A 16,754-nucleotide genomic window follows, 5' to 3' on the forward strand; every position below is an offset into this window, starting at 1 on the left:
CAATCTGTCCAAACTTCTTGAAGTTATACAATCTATGTGGATTAGCAAGCCAACTCAGATGCAACAATGTGTCTCAGTTGACAGGAAGGCCATGGTGACGTAATAGTGATTAGTGGGATTAGCTAATCTCTATTCATTGGCAATTAGTTTCTAGACCTCTGCGCCAGTACTAGGCAGTGAAAGCACTCCAGCGTACAAATGTATGTGTCAATCAGCAAACAAAGAATGGCAAGCGATAAAGACCCAAAATATGACGTAGACCATGTTATGAATCCAGCAGTTGCTTCTGGATGAAAGTCACTCCTCACAGGAATGGTGTGTAAAAGATAAGTAGCAATTTGAAATCACAGTAAACATGCCACTGCCCTCCAACGTGTTTTCCAGAGTGCAGTAGGATCACTTTGTTTCCAGGGTTTTTCCTACTTGCATACAATATATATTCATGTATTCGTTTCTTTGGTTGTCTGACATTGACTTTTTCCCAAAATTTAGATTCCGAGGTATATTTTGTTGTCATTTTTTTTCTTTTACTGTATACATGTGTGTGTGTGTGTGTGTGTGTGTGGGGGGGGGGGTGTTGTCTGTAATCATGTATAATGCCTGGACATAAACATGAATTTGGTATATATCAAATGAAACACTAGATCCATATTAAACTCTCTTCTCATTTTTCTTTGATTTCCTTTGCAGAAAGAAAAAGAGAAGGATAGGGAGAAGGAGAAGGAAGAGAAGAAGGAGAAAGAGAAGGAGAAGGAGAGAGTGAAGGAACTCTACAGACCGCACCAGTTTGTCAACTCATCATTTTCAAATTCCACCAAGTGCAACTACTGCGAGAAGCCCCTGCAGAATAAGGCAGCACTACAATGTCAGAGTGAGTTAATTAAGCAGGGTAGAGACTTTTAACAAAACAGAGCAAGAAGCTTTTACCAAAAAAGAAAGTTTTTGGTGTTGTATGTTTCTAGGAGGTCTGGTCATTATATGTCATCAGTGAGAGTAAATTATCTTTTGAAACCTTATTTCTGCACAGTTGATGAGACGCAAAATATTATTTTTTCCCCTGCATCTTGTTGGTGGATTTGTTCAGCAGTTCTCTTACAATTGAAATAAGACATTTGAAGGAAACAAGTGTGTGGAAAAACAGGTAGCATCCTAGCTTCCTTGAAAGGATTTGTGATTAAATCCTAGTGTACGTCAGACTTGGCCAGGACAATACCCGAGAAGTTCAAGACTTGTTGGTTTGAGTCAAAGGACATGATATCGTAGATAAGACAAGTTGCCATGAGCGATGCAGCCACTCTGTGTCAGCTGATTTGTCAATGTATGAGCCTCAGAAGTACAGTTCCCTACCTCAGACTAATGTGGAATACCATGGAGTAATATGAGAAGTGTGGTCCATGTGGTAATTTGGTGAAATCAAATATAATTTATACAGAATTATATAAAAATTCGACCTGAACACATGTTACCTAAAAAATTGATGACTTTTAGGGAGAAGGGATTGCAGTACTTGGCCAGATTATAGATAAGAAATATGACTTAATTGTAATATTTACTTGTATTTGCACAAACCAGTGGGAGAGTTGTGAATTGATGCTGTCATGTCAGCGAAGTTGCCTATCGAGCCGAGACCAAGATCACTGCTTGGTGAAACCGTATAAAACTTGATATTGCAGAACTTTTTCCCCTTCATTTTGTTCCATGACTTTGCTAAGATTATTACTATTCTGTTTGTCTGTTTGTACTCCATTTAAAGTTATGTTGATCATTGCCTGGGCTTGTTCTTTTATTTCATGAGAGCTGTTTTTGCATCATGAATTTATCAGGGATATGATCAAGTTATAGCTTACTCCTCGATTGGTGCACCTGCAGTAGGACTTGGTAATATGGAAAGCTGCAAAGAAAGAGATTAAAGGGGAAATACAGTCCAAATATAAGTTAGTCTGATTAAAAAGAGTAAAATCTTACAAGTTCAATGGTAAAAATTTGACTGAAATCGGATGAAAAATAAGGAAGTTAGACATTTAGAAGTTTTGCTAATTTCTGCATAACAGATCTTGTACAGTAGATACAAATATGCAAATGAGTGAGCTAATCATGTCATAACCTCACAATTTTCCAGTGATCCTGTACGAAAAAATGGCAAAAAATTCTGAAACATGATGTTGTTCCTGGTTGAATAATTTAAGAATAGTGATCAGTTGGATATACCAGGAGTTGAGTTTCGGGCATAATTGCGTTTGGATGAAAAACTGGAAATGTCAAAATTGTATGTACAAAGTACATGGCAAGTTGTGAGGGTATGGCATGCCCACTTTGCCATTTGAATATTCATATTGACCGTTCAAGAACTGTTTCCTGAAAAATGAATGAAACTTCAAAATGTCATAACACTATTTTTCACCCGATTTTGATCAAAATTTTACCTTTGAACTTGTATTATTTTATTCTTTCTTATCAGATTTACTTATATTTGGACTGGATTTCCCCTTTAAAAAAAAAAGAAAAAAATATGCATACAATCAATGACGTCCTCTTCATTTGCCAATCTTTATACAGTATGTCAAGCCAGTGTCCACAACAACAGTTCATGCAAGGACAACCTCCCGTCATGTACAAAGCTTACCAAGCACCCAAAGTCGGTGAGTCCTCTTAGCCATTTTTTATTGTATTTCCATTGTCGTTGATTGTTGATTAGTTCTTGTTTGTTTGTTTGTTGTTGTTGAGTTTTTTTTTTTGTGTGTGTGTGTGTGTGTGCTTATTTTCTTCCCGAAGAGAAAGGTTGATTATATCTTTGAATATTGGAGGCAAATGGGTTTTCACTTCATAGAGATATTGGAAGAGTTTTACCCAATTTTATTCTGTCTTTCGAATGGTATATCATGAAGACAGTCGGCCATATACATGGGTGGCCGTATTCTGATTGAACGTCTTTACTGCTGCTTCCAAGCTGGAAAAATTTGATGTGAGCTGTTGTCCTGTGATTACCACAAATTTGGTGTGAGCTGTTGTCGTATGATTACCACAGGGACTCTGGTCATAGCTCTTATTTTTTAAGAGAGGGTATCTCTGTCAATGTTCAAATTTTTTCCAGTGGCAAGATCTTTCCCAGTGTTGAGATCTTTCCCAGTGTTGAGATCTTTCCCAGTGTAGGGATCTTTCCCAGTGTTGAGATCTTTCCCAGTGTTAAGATTTGTCCCAGTGTCGAGATTTGTCCCAGTGTTGAGATCTTTCCCAGTGTTGAGATCTTTCCCAGTGTTGAGATCTTTCCCAGTGATGAGATCTTTCCCAGTGTTGAGATCTTTCCCAGTGTTGAGATCTTTCCCAGTGTTAAGATTTCTCCCAGTGTCGAGATTTGTCCCAGTGTTGAGATCTTTCCCAGTGTTAAGATTTGTCCCAGTGTTGGGATTTGTCCCAGTGTCGAGGTTTGTCCCAGTGTTGAGATCGTCCCAGTGTTAAGATTTGTCTCAGCGTAGAGATCTTTCCCAGTGTTGAGACCCATCCCAGAGTTGAGATCTTTACCAGTGTTGAGGTGCTAATAAAGAGTCAGCCAACAGAATGCAAACAGAAACTGGTTATGTCACCTATCACTCATTCAAGTCTTATGCTGCTCAAATTATTATAAAACTATTTTAAAAAAAACATATACAAGGGGTCCAATTTTCTCTTTTTAGTGATATCATTCTGTCACCACAAATGAGCATGTGGATTCTGCATTATAGCATCAAATTCTTAAATGTCAAGCAAAATCTGCTGATGTAGTTTACTAAACACATCAAATGGCAGGGAGGAATGCTGCCTGCACACTGTTCTCCATCCAAGGTTTGAGATGATAAACTTGCTGTTTTAAGGGAACATGTTCCCATTTGTTAGCTGAGAGGTGTTCAAATGTTTAGTGCAGTATATTGAAACACCATACATACATTGTGTTGGAACTTGGCCTCACAAACTGGATATTATGGCAGTCACTTACGGGATGATCCAGATGTGTACACTGTCACTTCAACCTCACCCATTTAAATGACAAGCATTGTTTCTTTGTCCAATTGTAATTAACAAGGGTTATGTAACTGATATGAGGCTCTGCATTTGATAATTATAGGAAGACAGCTAGATGTTGTACATGTTCCAACTTGTGCAGAAACTTTATCACAGAGAGGTATGTATGTGTCAGCATGTGTGTGTGTGTGTGTGTGTTTAAATGTTTGCATTGTTTTTACACTTTGTTTTTACGTTAAACAAAAGTAACTGTCTATGAAACCCGTATTAGTGGAACACAAATTCTGTATTGGTTTTTCTACAATCTTATCAGAAAATGAAACAACAGTGGATATTTTTAAAGCACTGTTTACAATTTGTCAATTTGCTTTTCAAATTTGCCATAACAGTTCACTTCAGTTCAGTTTTGTGTTCTGCCAATGTGCATGAACAGTGTGGCCCATTTATGTTTTATGTGCAACAATGCAGTGTGTTAGTTGTATTTGCATACCTGTTATGGATAGTTTCTTTTATTACTGTAACTGTTCATAACAACAGTGCAGTCATAGCCATAAAACAAATTTGAACTCTGTCCTTATGTACATTGTACCATAAACTGATCAGAAGTACAATTGTGCATAGTGTAGTGTTAGAGGACTACTTGCATTGAATAAAGATGAAGTCAGTCTTGAGAGAGAGATATGCTTTGTCTTCTTGTATCAAACTGAGAGCAGTTCAGTGTGATTAGCAGAAAGTCAATCAAAAAAGTGAAGTTAGTTGACTCTTACTTAGGCTGTCATGCTCATCTACCATGGTGTACCCAGTTTTACTAAGATTTTAACTGATCGGTCTGTTTCCATGTATTACTCTTACTTTGTGATATCTCATATTTTTGTATGTACTACACACCCTCAATAGTTTATACTATACATGTATGTATCAATCTACTATTTCAATGACTGAATGGCCTCATGCTACATTGAATAGCTATAATCAGAAGTGATAATATTTCTAACATTCCATGTGTGATTGACTTTGGTCCTTTTCTGTTGCTTTTTTTTTTAGAGTGTTGTTTGTGTTTTTTTTTAGATTTTCAATGTGTAGATGACAAATTACATCAGATTGCAAATTACATCATGCCAAATTTTCTGACACTGATTCCTTGGTTAATAGCACAAAGATGTGGGGTTTTGTCTTAAACAATATTAGTAGGCTGTTTGATAACTACATTTTAATATGATTAATTGCAGAAGATTTGAGGTCATTCAAACCACCCTGGCTTGATGGTATTTCAGTTAGTATCATTCATGATACTTAAATGATTAGTGGCAATGGTATGTCTAATATAATTATATTGATGATAATGATTGTGGCACCAAAAGAAGCAGTTTTCCTCTTTTCTGTCCCTCCGCCCTGAAGAAAGACAGAGCCATTTTATTCTCTTGTAAAGGAAAAAGTCATCTCTATGGATCTTCAAATGATATATCATTTGGTCTGAACACTGTATGTGGCCTATGTTTCACATTGATGAGTGCTGCAGCAGCCATAGGTAAAAGGTATCACTTGCATTTGATGTAATGGTCTTAAGTACAGTGTGTAGATTCTTGGTGGTTGTGTACATTCTAGGGTCCTTGACATCATGGAGATCCAATGTCCTTTACAGTAGCTGTGATGAGATGCTCGTATCACTTGGAAATGGACAGAAGCCCGTATGTAATCAAGTAGATGAGATAATTGTCTTGGTAATTTATGAGCAAGTATTTGCCTTGCGTCAACAGGAGCGAATACCAGTAGGTTGTTTAGTCGTTTGGAACGGAGGGTTCCGGAATGTGTGCATTCCGTGTCTTTAGTGATCTAGTATTGGAAGCCCTGTGTGGGCAGCACTTTAAGATTTACCATCAGATTGCAGCACCAATCAGCCTACAACGTGTACTTCTTTTTTTTTTTTCTTTCCTTTTATGTGTGTCTCGCGACATAACTGCTGTGTGTAAACACATAATCACCCACCACAGTAACAACTGCCCCCCCCCTGACAAACGCACACACAAACACACACCCACACCCACACTTGCCCACATACATATTTTCACTCCCGAGTGTACACACTGGCTTTCAAGACGCAGCGTCCCTACCTTCACAATGACGGCAGCGTGAAAAGAAATGGATTAGGGTGGAGAGGGGATCAATAGAAGAGATTAAAAGGTGGCCCAATTGAATGACACAGACTACAAGTGAGAGGAGCGATGTGGCAGTTACTAATCAATGTTTCTAGCCAGGCCTGGACGTCTCTCCCTTTCAACCCGTACCTTTCGGCCAACTCTGTTTGAATGTGCGAGACGGGGAAAAGACTTGCACTCGCATCGAGACAACAAAAGTTTTCAAGTGGAGCATAGCACGAGCATTGGTCGATTGTCCCCTTTTTTATAAAAGATCATGATACGCGACCTCATGGATACATTCAAGACGTACATCGAGGGGGATCATATCTATGGATTTTATATTTGGCGGCATGGGTGATGATGCAGATACATCCAAAGTGCGTAAAGGGAGGACTTGAAAGTTTTGTGCATGCATGACATACCATGGAATTCTAGTCCCCATCGGGGGAGAATGAAATTGATACCATTGATTCTCTTCACTGGACCATCTTTTGTGCTCGTCCGCGGCCTCCTCGTTCCTTGTACGGTGGGGCGCTCCGTAGGTCCACGATCGGATGCCAGCACCTATTAGCGACTGTCTGCAATGGATGGGTAGAGAGCCAGTCAGCTGTGGCTCTATAGACAAACCATGGAAGGAAAGCCCAGCAATGGCTTCCAAAGGCATCACAATTACAGAATGGGTTCCAAATCAGTAAGTGGAGCAACTTCAGCTCGAATTTGCCTGGTTAAACAGTTTTTCTCTCAAAGACATGGGCACATTCATGCCCTTATTCAACTTCTATCTTAATTCATGAATCTCTTTTAAATTTGTTTTTGTTTAGAATATATATTTTGTATCTTTAGGAAGTAATACAAAACAATAGATACATGATAGAAAGCATAGCCTGTCCTGAAATGTAATCATTTCTTTCCTTGATATAAAGGAAAGATATACTGGGTGCATATATAAACATATTCAAAGAAATAATGGCAAAACTAATATTATAAGCAGAGTATATATCTATGATTTCCTCCATACAGAGTGTAAATGTTATCTGATAGTTGGAACAAATGTCATTTGAAATGTTGTGTTTGTATGTTTGTTTGCCTTTTGCTGGGTTTTTTACTTTTTTTACAGTACTTAGTAGGCCACTGGGCAGCCTCTTAGTTCAAGTTAGTGTATGCTGTGAGTTGTAAGTGACAATACCAAGGAATGTGGCACATGTACATTATATGTTGCAACATTGAATGAATTGATATTGATTGGGTTAAGGATTGACCATTTCACTGTCAGCACAGGACATGCCTGAAATCAGTGAATACACTTTAATCTAAATTTGAGGAAAAGTGATTGGTGTGGTATTTAAATTCCTGTACTTTGTAAACAGTGGAGTAATGTTGGGACATCACTAGAGGTGTCCTGACTAAATCATTGGGATTATAAAATGCGTCCCCTATTAAGTAAGTCAAGGACTGTCACAGTGTATTAACACATTTATTCAAATATTAGTAGATTAATTTTTATATTTGCTTGTTACACAGTTTGCACTTTCTTCTCACTTGCGTTGTGTGTTTCAGTGATGTGTACAACATGTTTGTGAATGCATGACATTGATCTGATTCGTATTTTTGATGATCTGTTCAGACAGACTTGCAAAGTGAAGGCGATCAAATCCGACAAAGTCCCCAGAAATCAGCATATTTCAGGTTCATGCTATGTATGGTGCTCATGACGTTGCAGAAATCAGTATGCTTCCTGATTGATTAGGAAGTCATTTAAGGGGCGGAAGCTAGTCAATTATGACCCCCGATTTTTCCCGATTAGTCAAGTTTTGGTAGTATGTGTTAGCCAATGCACCATGCTGTTATGAATTATGGAATATAGGAGGGGGGACTAGCTCATTTAAAAAGGGGTGTAACTGTTAACAATCAGGTGTCCTACATTTGAGCAAAAGCTCATTCAAAGCATGCCAAGTCAAGAAACTCAAGTATGAGGATATCACATGCAGTTGAGACTCCATAGATATGCCTGGCATACAAGTGACCCGTTGCTAACATGACTTTAAACCATTAAAGAAAGAAATCATCGTTATCTTATTTCAATTATGTATTGTCATGTGAGAAGTATTTAAAGGTCATTGGAATGAAAATGAAATAGAATGTGAGAATGCTTGAGCAGTCACTCAGAAATTCAATGATACTTTCCCAGTGAAGTAGAAATTTGAGAAACTTGATCTTTATTCAAGGAAGCCTTGTAGAAAACATGACATGGAAAGTAATTTCCCTAAATGTCTCATACACTGTATGTGCCTCGAAGGTAAAAGCCCCTCTAAATTTGTTAGTAATCTTCCAGGGGCTTTATTAAGAGAAATCGAGGTGCTGAATTATACCAATAGATGACTCATAAGGAAAACATGCTGCATTCTCTACGAGTCAGAATGTAACAGGAAGTCAAGAAATTTGATAGAAGGGTTCTCCGTCCCCCCCCCCACCCCCCACCCCCCGAAGAACTATCATGAAGATGACTAAGAAATATCCCCCAAAATTAAAAAGCTCTAAAGTATTACTTTTCTTTATTTTCTCTATGTATTTCTCACTGCTAACATACAGAAATTTTAGCTACATGTAATTTTTCATGAACATGCTGTTCAGATACCTAATGTATTCTTGTTGAAATGATACATTTTTTTTCATTTAAAGATGGAACTTAGTAGAATAAATATATTTGCAATGTATTGGAGTTGAAAAATGTTTAGATTTGACAGAGGAATAAGGGACATTACTGCCCAATATATTCATTCTTGCTTTATATTTTTTGGAAATGTTCATGAGTGGACCATTAAAAGAGAATTTCCATCATTATTTCTGTACATTATCTCTTCACTTCAACCATGAAAGCCCAATTATGTACAATGTGGAGAAATGCAACATTTTCATGAAAAAAGGACAAATGTCCCAATGTTCATTTGTATGAGTTAGGTGGTGGTTTTCAGGTGGCAGAAATTAGACATGCCTTACCTGGTACTTACACTGTTGTAGAAGAACCCCAACGTTCATGAGACCCAATGCCTCCAGCAAGTTTGATTCTTTCAAAACAGTACCTCTCTGTGCAACAGACCAAAAGAACTGTTGATTTATTTTGCGAAATGCAATTCTGGAATGTCATTCATCTGATAATGATGATGTCCGGGGTGTATGAGATGATGTGTTTTGATGGAGAGACAGACATTCTAAAGCAGGATGCAAAATGCAATTTAAAGGAAAACAAAACTATCAATATTATGGGCCAAAGGCACATGTTGAGGAAATACAATAGAGTGCAATTTGAGGAGGGGGATGAGTAGACTTAGAGAACTCCAAATCTGGTACATAATGGCAAATTTACATGATTTCATATAATGACTTGAAGTCAGTGCTGTAGAGTGCGGAGGGGGGGGGGGAGGATCATTCAAAAGAAAACTTTTAATGTGTTTCCCATATTGGTAGATGACTTGACAGAAAGAATTGTGAAGGATGAATAGGTAGACATTACAAAGAAATAGAGATGAATGAATGAATAGGTAGACAAATATGACATGAGAATACCAACTCTGGACTGGATAAACAAATAAAGTCAAATATCAATTTATATATATATATATATATATATATATATATATATATATATATATATATATATATATATATATATTCTAAATAAATCTTTCAGTCACAATCAACCCTGACTCCCAAAACACAGGCTTTTAGTACAATAATTAAAAGAGGGAAAAACATGTAATAGAAGTGAAATTTTTAAAGCACTAATATTTGGTTGTTGTCACCAACTTCAAAGATGGCTACCTGATGCGGAACAAATTTATGTGCTACATTACTGGGAGGGAGTGCCTGCTTGCAAATACTATGTTGATGTTACATAATCTTACATAATCTCTTTTGGGCTTCCAGTGCCCACATATTGATTTTTTTTTTCACAATCTGTTAGTAGTAACAACTGACATAAGCACATAGGGAAAAGAAGCTTCAACATTACAATGAAAACCCAAATGTTACTTGTTCATACATTCATTTGAGCATACTGCCACCAATAGGCCAGATTCATGTATTCAGATTGATGTGCATATTTCTCGAGAGTAATGTGCTCCTTCCCGATACATTCAAATACCTGAAATTCAATTTGCATACATGTGTAAATTACCACAATTATCAGCAAACGCTTTACCAGCTATTAGATCATAAAGTACAATTTGTTTATGCCTCTGCCACGAAGTGTCGCAGGAGGCATTATTTAACAAACTCGTGGTATCATATGTTGATTCGTTACATTATTCCAATAGCATTGAGCAAATGAAATCCAACTCATACCTCTTTCATATCATTGTTAAAGATTAGTTGTTAATGTCACTGCAAAACAAACACACACACACATACAAACAGCTTTATTGTGTACAGCTGTATGTTATGTGCTTTTGAATTTGAAAAGCAGTTTGCCTTCCTAGCTGTGCATCAGTGGAGAAGGTGCTCATCATGAATTTTTTTGGGGGAAATATCTATGATTTGATTTTTTTTTTCACTTTAACCCCTGATAACATGAACATACACAGACCCGTAACTAGGATTTTTAGGGGGGGGGGGCATTCCGATTCTTAAGTTCACCCTAACAGAGTGCAAATAGTGTTCATAAAGTTTTAAAAGAAAATAAGGATAATTTCTGGTTTTTGTAGTTTTATAGAATAATGTAACCAGAGAGAAAAGAAGAGAGTGAGGGTGAAGAGAGCAACAGATATATGTGCAAGTTGAAAGTTCTATATACAGTATGTATGCATAATGGAGAAGCCTGCATGCGTTGGCTGGCCTTCCAGATTGCATTCCTGACGTCACACCTCTCCATGGTGCCTGTTATCAGATACATTTCTGGACAACTTCAGAAGTGGGAAGGGGGGGGGGGGGGGTTAAGGGAGCTTTTGAGGGGTAGCATGGAATGCTAAATAACGAGCTTACCGACGAGGCAGTGTGCCGAATGAAGAAACCCTGCGGTTTCTCACATTCATTGCGTGCATTTGTCAGGGATTAAGAGAAAAGGTCGGGGGCACCTAGCCATGTGACGCTGGTTGATGTGGTCATTCAAGTTCGTTTTTTTCGTGCTGCCGCTCACTCCTGTCACTCTCAGCCGTTGTGTAGTACTTCTGCTGGGAGGTTGTCCACCATGTCAGTCACCCGATGGGGAGGACACGAGTTACGGAAATGCACCAGGAATTCTTGCGCCGGAAAACTGTAAGCTTGGAATTCTTATATCAAGATAATTGGCACCAGTGATAAGTGGCTAGCCCTAATTTGTTGCTGCTGTCCTGTTCAGTGAATTTATAGATAGTGCTTAAAATAACTGTCGTTTCTGAGAGGAAAAGTTTTTCCGAAATATTTGGCGTGTGAACGTATGTACCACCATGCAAGGGTACTGACTTAAAGTGTTATTATTGATATATTGTACAGTGTGGTATAGTACATATCATGCATGAAGGAGTAATGAAGTGTAATGCAAATGGTATACAATAGACCATTACGGCAATGTATTCAATTCTATACATGCATTATTCACACAAGTTGCCCTCGGCAACCACAAAGCTTGCCGGAGACTTACCCTACCTACTTGTAGCAACAACTTAGTGAATTCCTGCCCAAGGAACTTAATGGGAGGGAACAGGTGAATGAAATGGTTCATTACTTGTAGACTGTAGGAAAAGAAACATCCATAAATTGTAATCCATTACAGAAATGGTTTATTTGTTCTCTTTAGTATTACCACATGATAATACCAGTCACATTGTTTTTGAAAAGGCTGCTATAGTAGATACAGACTTTATTTGCTTCATTTGAAGAAACATACTCTTACTTCTTCTTGTTTTTCCAAGTACACACTTCTCTATCCACTGTGTGTGATCCAAAGGTGGAGATACAAGTGTACATTACATCATATTTTTCATTGGGTTTTTATTTTTGTGAATATATACATCATATATTTTGCTGGGTTTTTATTTTTGTGAATTTCGCTAGCCGCTGTTCATGACTTTGAGAACATGTGAAAATATTAAATCTTATCCCGACATGAATGTGACATGCGCCATTACATAAATTGGTATGCAGTACACAGTATACATGAACAAGCTCTAAGGTGCGTGATAATTCTGTGCTCCGTGATTGCAAATTTGACCATAGTTTGCAAAATTGTCCAAATGTCCCGATTCGCAAAGAAATTAGCCACACTGTAGTACATGTATATGTAGTATAGTTCAGTGATATATCTATCATTATGCCTCAAATATGAGTTAAACCTGGAACCTCTGCATAGCTGGTATTTCATACAGCCTTCAAGACATCAGCTAGGCAGATTTACCAATTGGCTCTGATCATTTTTATGTACAGATTTGCACAGTCTTGGACATGAATTGTATATATTGCAAACATACTGTATGTACAGGTTATATGTGAATATGTAAACATTATATGTATTGCATATAATTATAAAGGTATGGCTTGGCAAAGTTTAAGGAACAAACTGAAGAGTTACATAGAAAGTCAGCTCATAACTATTTTCATATACCTCATAATTGAGATTCTTATCACTGATTGGCCAAAATTACATCACATGACAAGGTGCAGTTCTGTCTATCATTGCTAGGTCAGTAATAGAAGGCCAAAACCCTCATGATAGAAAGTCAAAACCCTCTGAGAGAAAATGTAACCCCTCCGCTGACCCGCGAATTTTGCACGCAATACATGTACTGTACACGTTATTGCGCCGACAGACCCTTCTGTCACCCCTCGGCTAACACCTCGGGATGATAGAAGGGTCGGTATGAAAAACACCTCGGGAGTGATAATTTCCACCACCATCCTCATGAGCAGTCAATATTTGTATAATAGCTTCATCAAATTAGATAACACATACATGTAGTACAGCTTTAACATTTACATCTGAACTTCATCAAGATCAGATAAAACCAAGTAGTTAAAAAAATTGGATGTAATTTTAATGAAACTTTCACAGCTCAATTCATTTGATTTTGCCCTATATACTAAAGACTACTTTAAACAGTTCTTGTTCTGTTTGTGTGACTCAACCCTTAAATCTGTTTAAAACCCGTTGAGGACGTGTCCCAAGTATACTTGGCAGGTGTCTATATGGGAAATGCGTGTTTGAGCAAAATCAGTCCATCCTCAACGGGTTAAAGTGAACTTGAACTGGAGTGCAGTCTTCCCTTAAAACCTTCTGTAAAGGAACACCGACTTTAAGCCCGCTGCAAAGCTCAGTCAGTTGCATTGCACTGTTCCGTGAAATCGTTCAGTTCGCACTTCAAGGACCCTGCCGGTGAAATCGCAGCTGACAGCTCGGTTATTCGAAACATCCTCGTTTCCCGGCAGAGAGGCGAGTGAAATGTAAACGACACTCGCAGCTAATTTTTGCGCAACGCAAGTCCTTCGCCGGCTCTGCAGAGGAAGTTCACCGTAAAGACGTCAGGCGTGAATACACGCTCGCTGCATAATCTGGATTTTAGCTCATAAATGGATGCTATGTCAGTGGAATTTTTTTGCAAGTGCCCATTCTGAATGTGCTAATTCTTCCTTAATTGCAAATGGTTTTTGTCACTGTCTGTGCAGGAAGAGGATATTGGACACAAATTGAACTATTTCTATATGGTAATCAGATTTTTAAGTTGTTGGGGTTTTTTTCGCAGGGGGACTTGAGAAACTGATTGTGGTATATCGTAATCATGCAATTGTACAGGAGTTAGGTATATGTTGTTGCATGAAATGGTCTCTTTCTTTTCCAAGTGCGGAGGAACAGTACAAACTTGTACACTAATAGCATGAAAAATACCTGCCTATATGTCTGTACTTTGTTTATTGGGAAATAATTCATTGTTTGGATTTTGGCTGCTGCACCTTTTTTTGAGTTGCAGAACATTCTTAGAAGAGAAATCTGGGCAATAAACAACCTTTGAATGGTTGTGTTATTATCCAGTTATTTCTTATGTAGCTTCAGGGGATTTGTGCTGTCTTTATGTCACTTTACATTTATTTTTTTCATGTGTTAAAGAAACATTTCACTAATACTTGTTCTTGGATATGAAAACCCAATGACAGCCTGAAGTTGAATAGTTTAGTATTAACAGACTATAAAAAGTGGCAAGATACATTGTACATGTTAAAGGATTAAAAAAAAAAAACACATTTGCTATAAATAGAGAAACAACAGCAACTCAAGAATGATATCATACAACATTCATATGAAAGTAAGGCTTGTACACATTTGAAATTTGCTGATGAACCAAAACTGCTTGAAACGAGTGAAGCGTTTTTCATTGAATACAGAAAATTTAGTATCAATTGACATGTCCGGATTTGAGTCAGCCTTTTTTGATATGTTCCCTTGCTTTTTCTTTTTGAATTAAAACCACAACAATGGGGGACTTGTACTTTATTCACAATGAATCATTCAGGATAATGTTTGTACACCTGCTCCCAGGCTTGGTCTTTTGTCTTGTGTATATAATGAAATCCTCGTGTCACACTCAATCGTATGTTTCATGATACTTCGGAAAACTTCTCATCATGTGTGAGAACTGCTGTGCTCGACCATATCTTTTGACCAGTCATGTTGAAAATATGACAGGTTCTATATTTTGATGAGGCCAAGAGGCTTCAATGATGAGAGGATCCAATCCAAGGCTGTGTTTAGTTTTGTTTTCTGATTGTGGACCATTATTTGCCGGAAAGGGTAAAATGTCCCATCTAATCATTGACAAAGGCACTGATACATGAGTGATTGGATGATGGAGGGATGCGTTCCTATCACAGCTTTAATACATTGTGTCTTTTGGTGTCATGTTAAGTACAGGCTGTAGATGATACCAGAGACAAAAGTGACAGAAGTTGATGGATTTGAATGTGGAAACAAAAGTTAATTTGTCTGTTTCTTTCCTCCTCCTTCTCCTCCTTCTCCTCCTCCTCCTCCTCCTCCTTCTCCTCCTCCTCCTCTTCCGCCTCCTCCTCCTCCTCCCCCCTCCTCCTACTCCTCCCCCACCTTCTCCTCCTCCTCCTCCTTCTTTGTCTTCTTTTTCTTCTTGGAATGTACAGTTGACCATCAGGTGTACATAGTCTTACTATGTGGCAGGTCAGGTGTGGTGTATGTACAGTGACTTTTTAAAACATTGCAACATTGTACTATATAAAAAACGCTATGAAAGCTCTAATTTAAATGGAGCAGGATGGCCTTTACCTCTTGCTTGAGGAGGTTTGCAGAGGTGATGGTGACTAGTGCTGCATTGTGATTAGAAGTGAATGCTGCAAGTACCCCGTTGACTGCTGATATGCCTGATTGTGACATACATGTATCACTGTAAGACTGTCAGTATGTATCTGGTCTCATGATCATGGAACAGAAGTGATAGTTGTCAGTGAGTCATGAGACCAGGTGATGACATTGTATAGTATCTGTTGATCGTTGTTTGTTTTGAACAGTCTTTGCATATGTATGTGGAAGTATGCCAGTAGAATGTGTAAATTGCTATAAGTGGAATTACATTGTTTTTCATTCATTTAACACATTCTTTCTGTTATCAGTGAATTTTAATAATGAATTGTCTTTTCATCCCAAGTTAAACTACATACATGTACATAGGTATTTACTATGTATTCTACCAAGATTCAAGTCGAAAAAAAAAGGAATCCTTTTATTGTATCAACTTCATCATAATTGTGTCTTTACCTGGTGGTCTGTTATTGTAGAATTTGGGATAATGTTCTTTAAGAGCTATGCAGATTGCAGACAGTGTGAGATATATCACACAGTCCATCCCATTACAAAGAGTCTTTGTCATTGTTGGTTGAAGATGAATATTATGACGTCTCAATTTGATAATGTATTTGTGTATGTCAAAATCATATTGATGATTTTTCCTCACTCTCTCTCTCTCTCTCTCTCTCTCTCTCATCCCATTCTAGTTGTCGAGGACAAGCGGGGCTGGCATGCGAGAAAAGGTTAAAGCAAATAGCGGATGTAAGTCTATCTTCACTTCTTGGTTATTATGTTGACTTTGTCACTTGACACGGACACACCCCTACATACACACACACACACACACACACACGCAGACACACACAGACATACAGTACTGCAAGTATTAAAAGCATGTATTGATGGAAGTGAGATTAGAGATGTGAAACTTGGCATTCAAGTACAAGAACAAGGTATGTAGAACAGCGATGACCCATTTTAGATGAGTGACCGCCAACTTCTCACACGAGGACACATCAAAGTCATCGGAATGTGCAACGAGAGAAGTTTCATTGCTCCGTATGCAGGTGACAAGCGGAGCGTACATATATACCATGTTGGATTTCTATTCTGGAATTAACAACACTACACTTTTGGGTAAAGCTGACCTCTGACGAACTGCTCATGCACAAACTGATGGCGCAAAGTGGATTACTTTGAAATTTCATTTGTGCATATAATGGATTCCATCTCCAGTATGGAGCATCCCGTGAATGGAGAACACTCGCTACTCGTGGACCACTTTCAAGCAGAATGTGATTCTTTACAGATGTTTAGACCTTGTGGGCATTGCCAAGAAGGCAGGAGCT

The 16,754-nt window shown here is 38.0% G+C and overlaps 1 protein-coding gene across 1 annotated transcript in view; it reads left to right on the forward strand.

Annotated features, from left to right (window-relative positions):
• Window positions 1–16,754, forward strand: part of LOC140231217 (uncharacterized) — a 209,337-nt gene that overhangs the window by 146,288 nt on the left and 46,295 nt on the right. The window contains exons 21-23 of the mRNA XM_072311362.1: window positions 691–871; window positions 2,557–2,639; window positions 16,113–16,167. Of these exons, the coding sequence (XP_072167463.1) occupies window positions 691–871; window positions 2,557–2,639; window positions 16,113–16,167 (319 nt within the window). The remainder of the gene's footprint in view (window positions 1–690; window positions 872–2,556; window positions 2,640–16,112; window positions 16,168–16,754) is intronic.

This window comes from Diadema setosum, chromosome 7 (assembly GCF_964275005.1).
Source record: "Diadema setosum chromosome 7, eeDiaSeto1, whole genome shotgun sequence".
Taxonomy (NCBI): domain Eukaryota; kingdom Metazoa; phylum Echinodermata; class Echinoidea; order Diadematoida; family Diadematidae; genus Diadema; species Diadema setosum.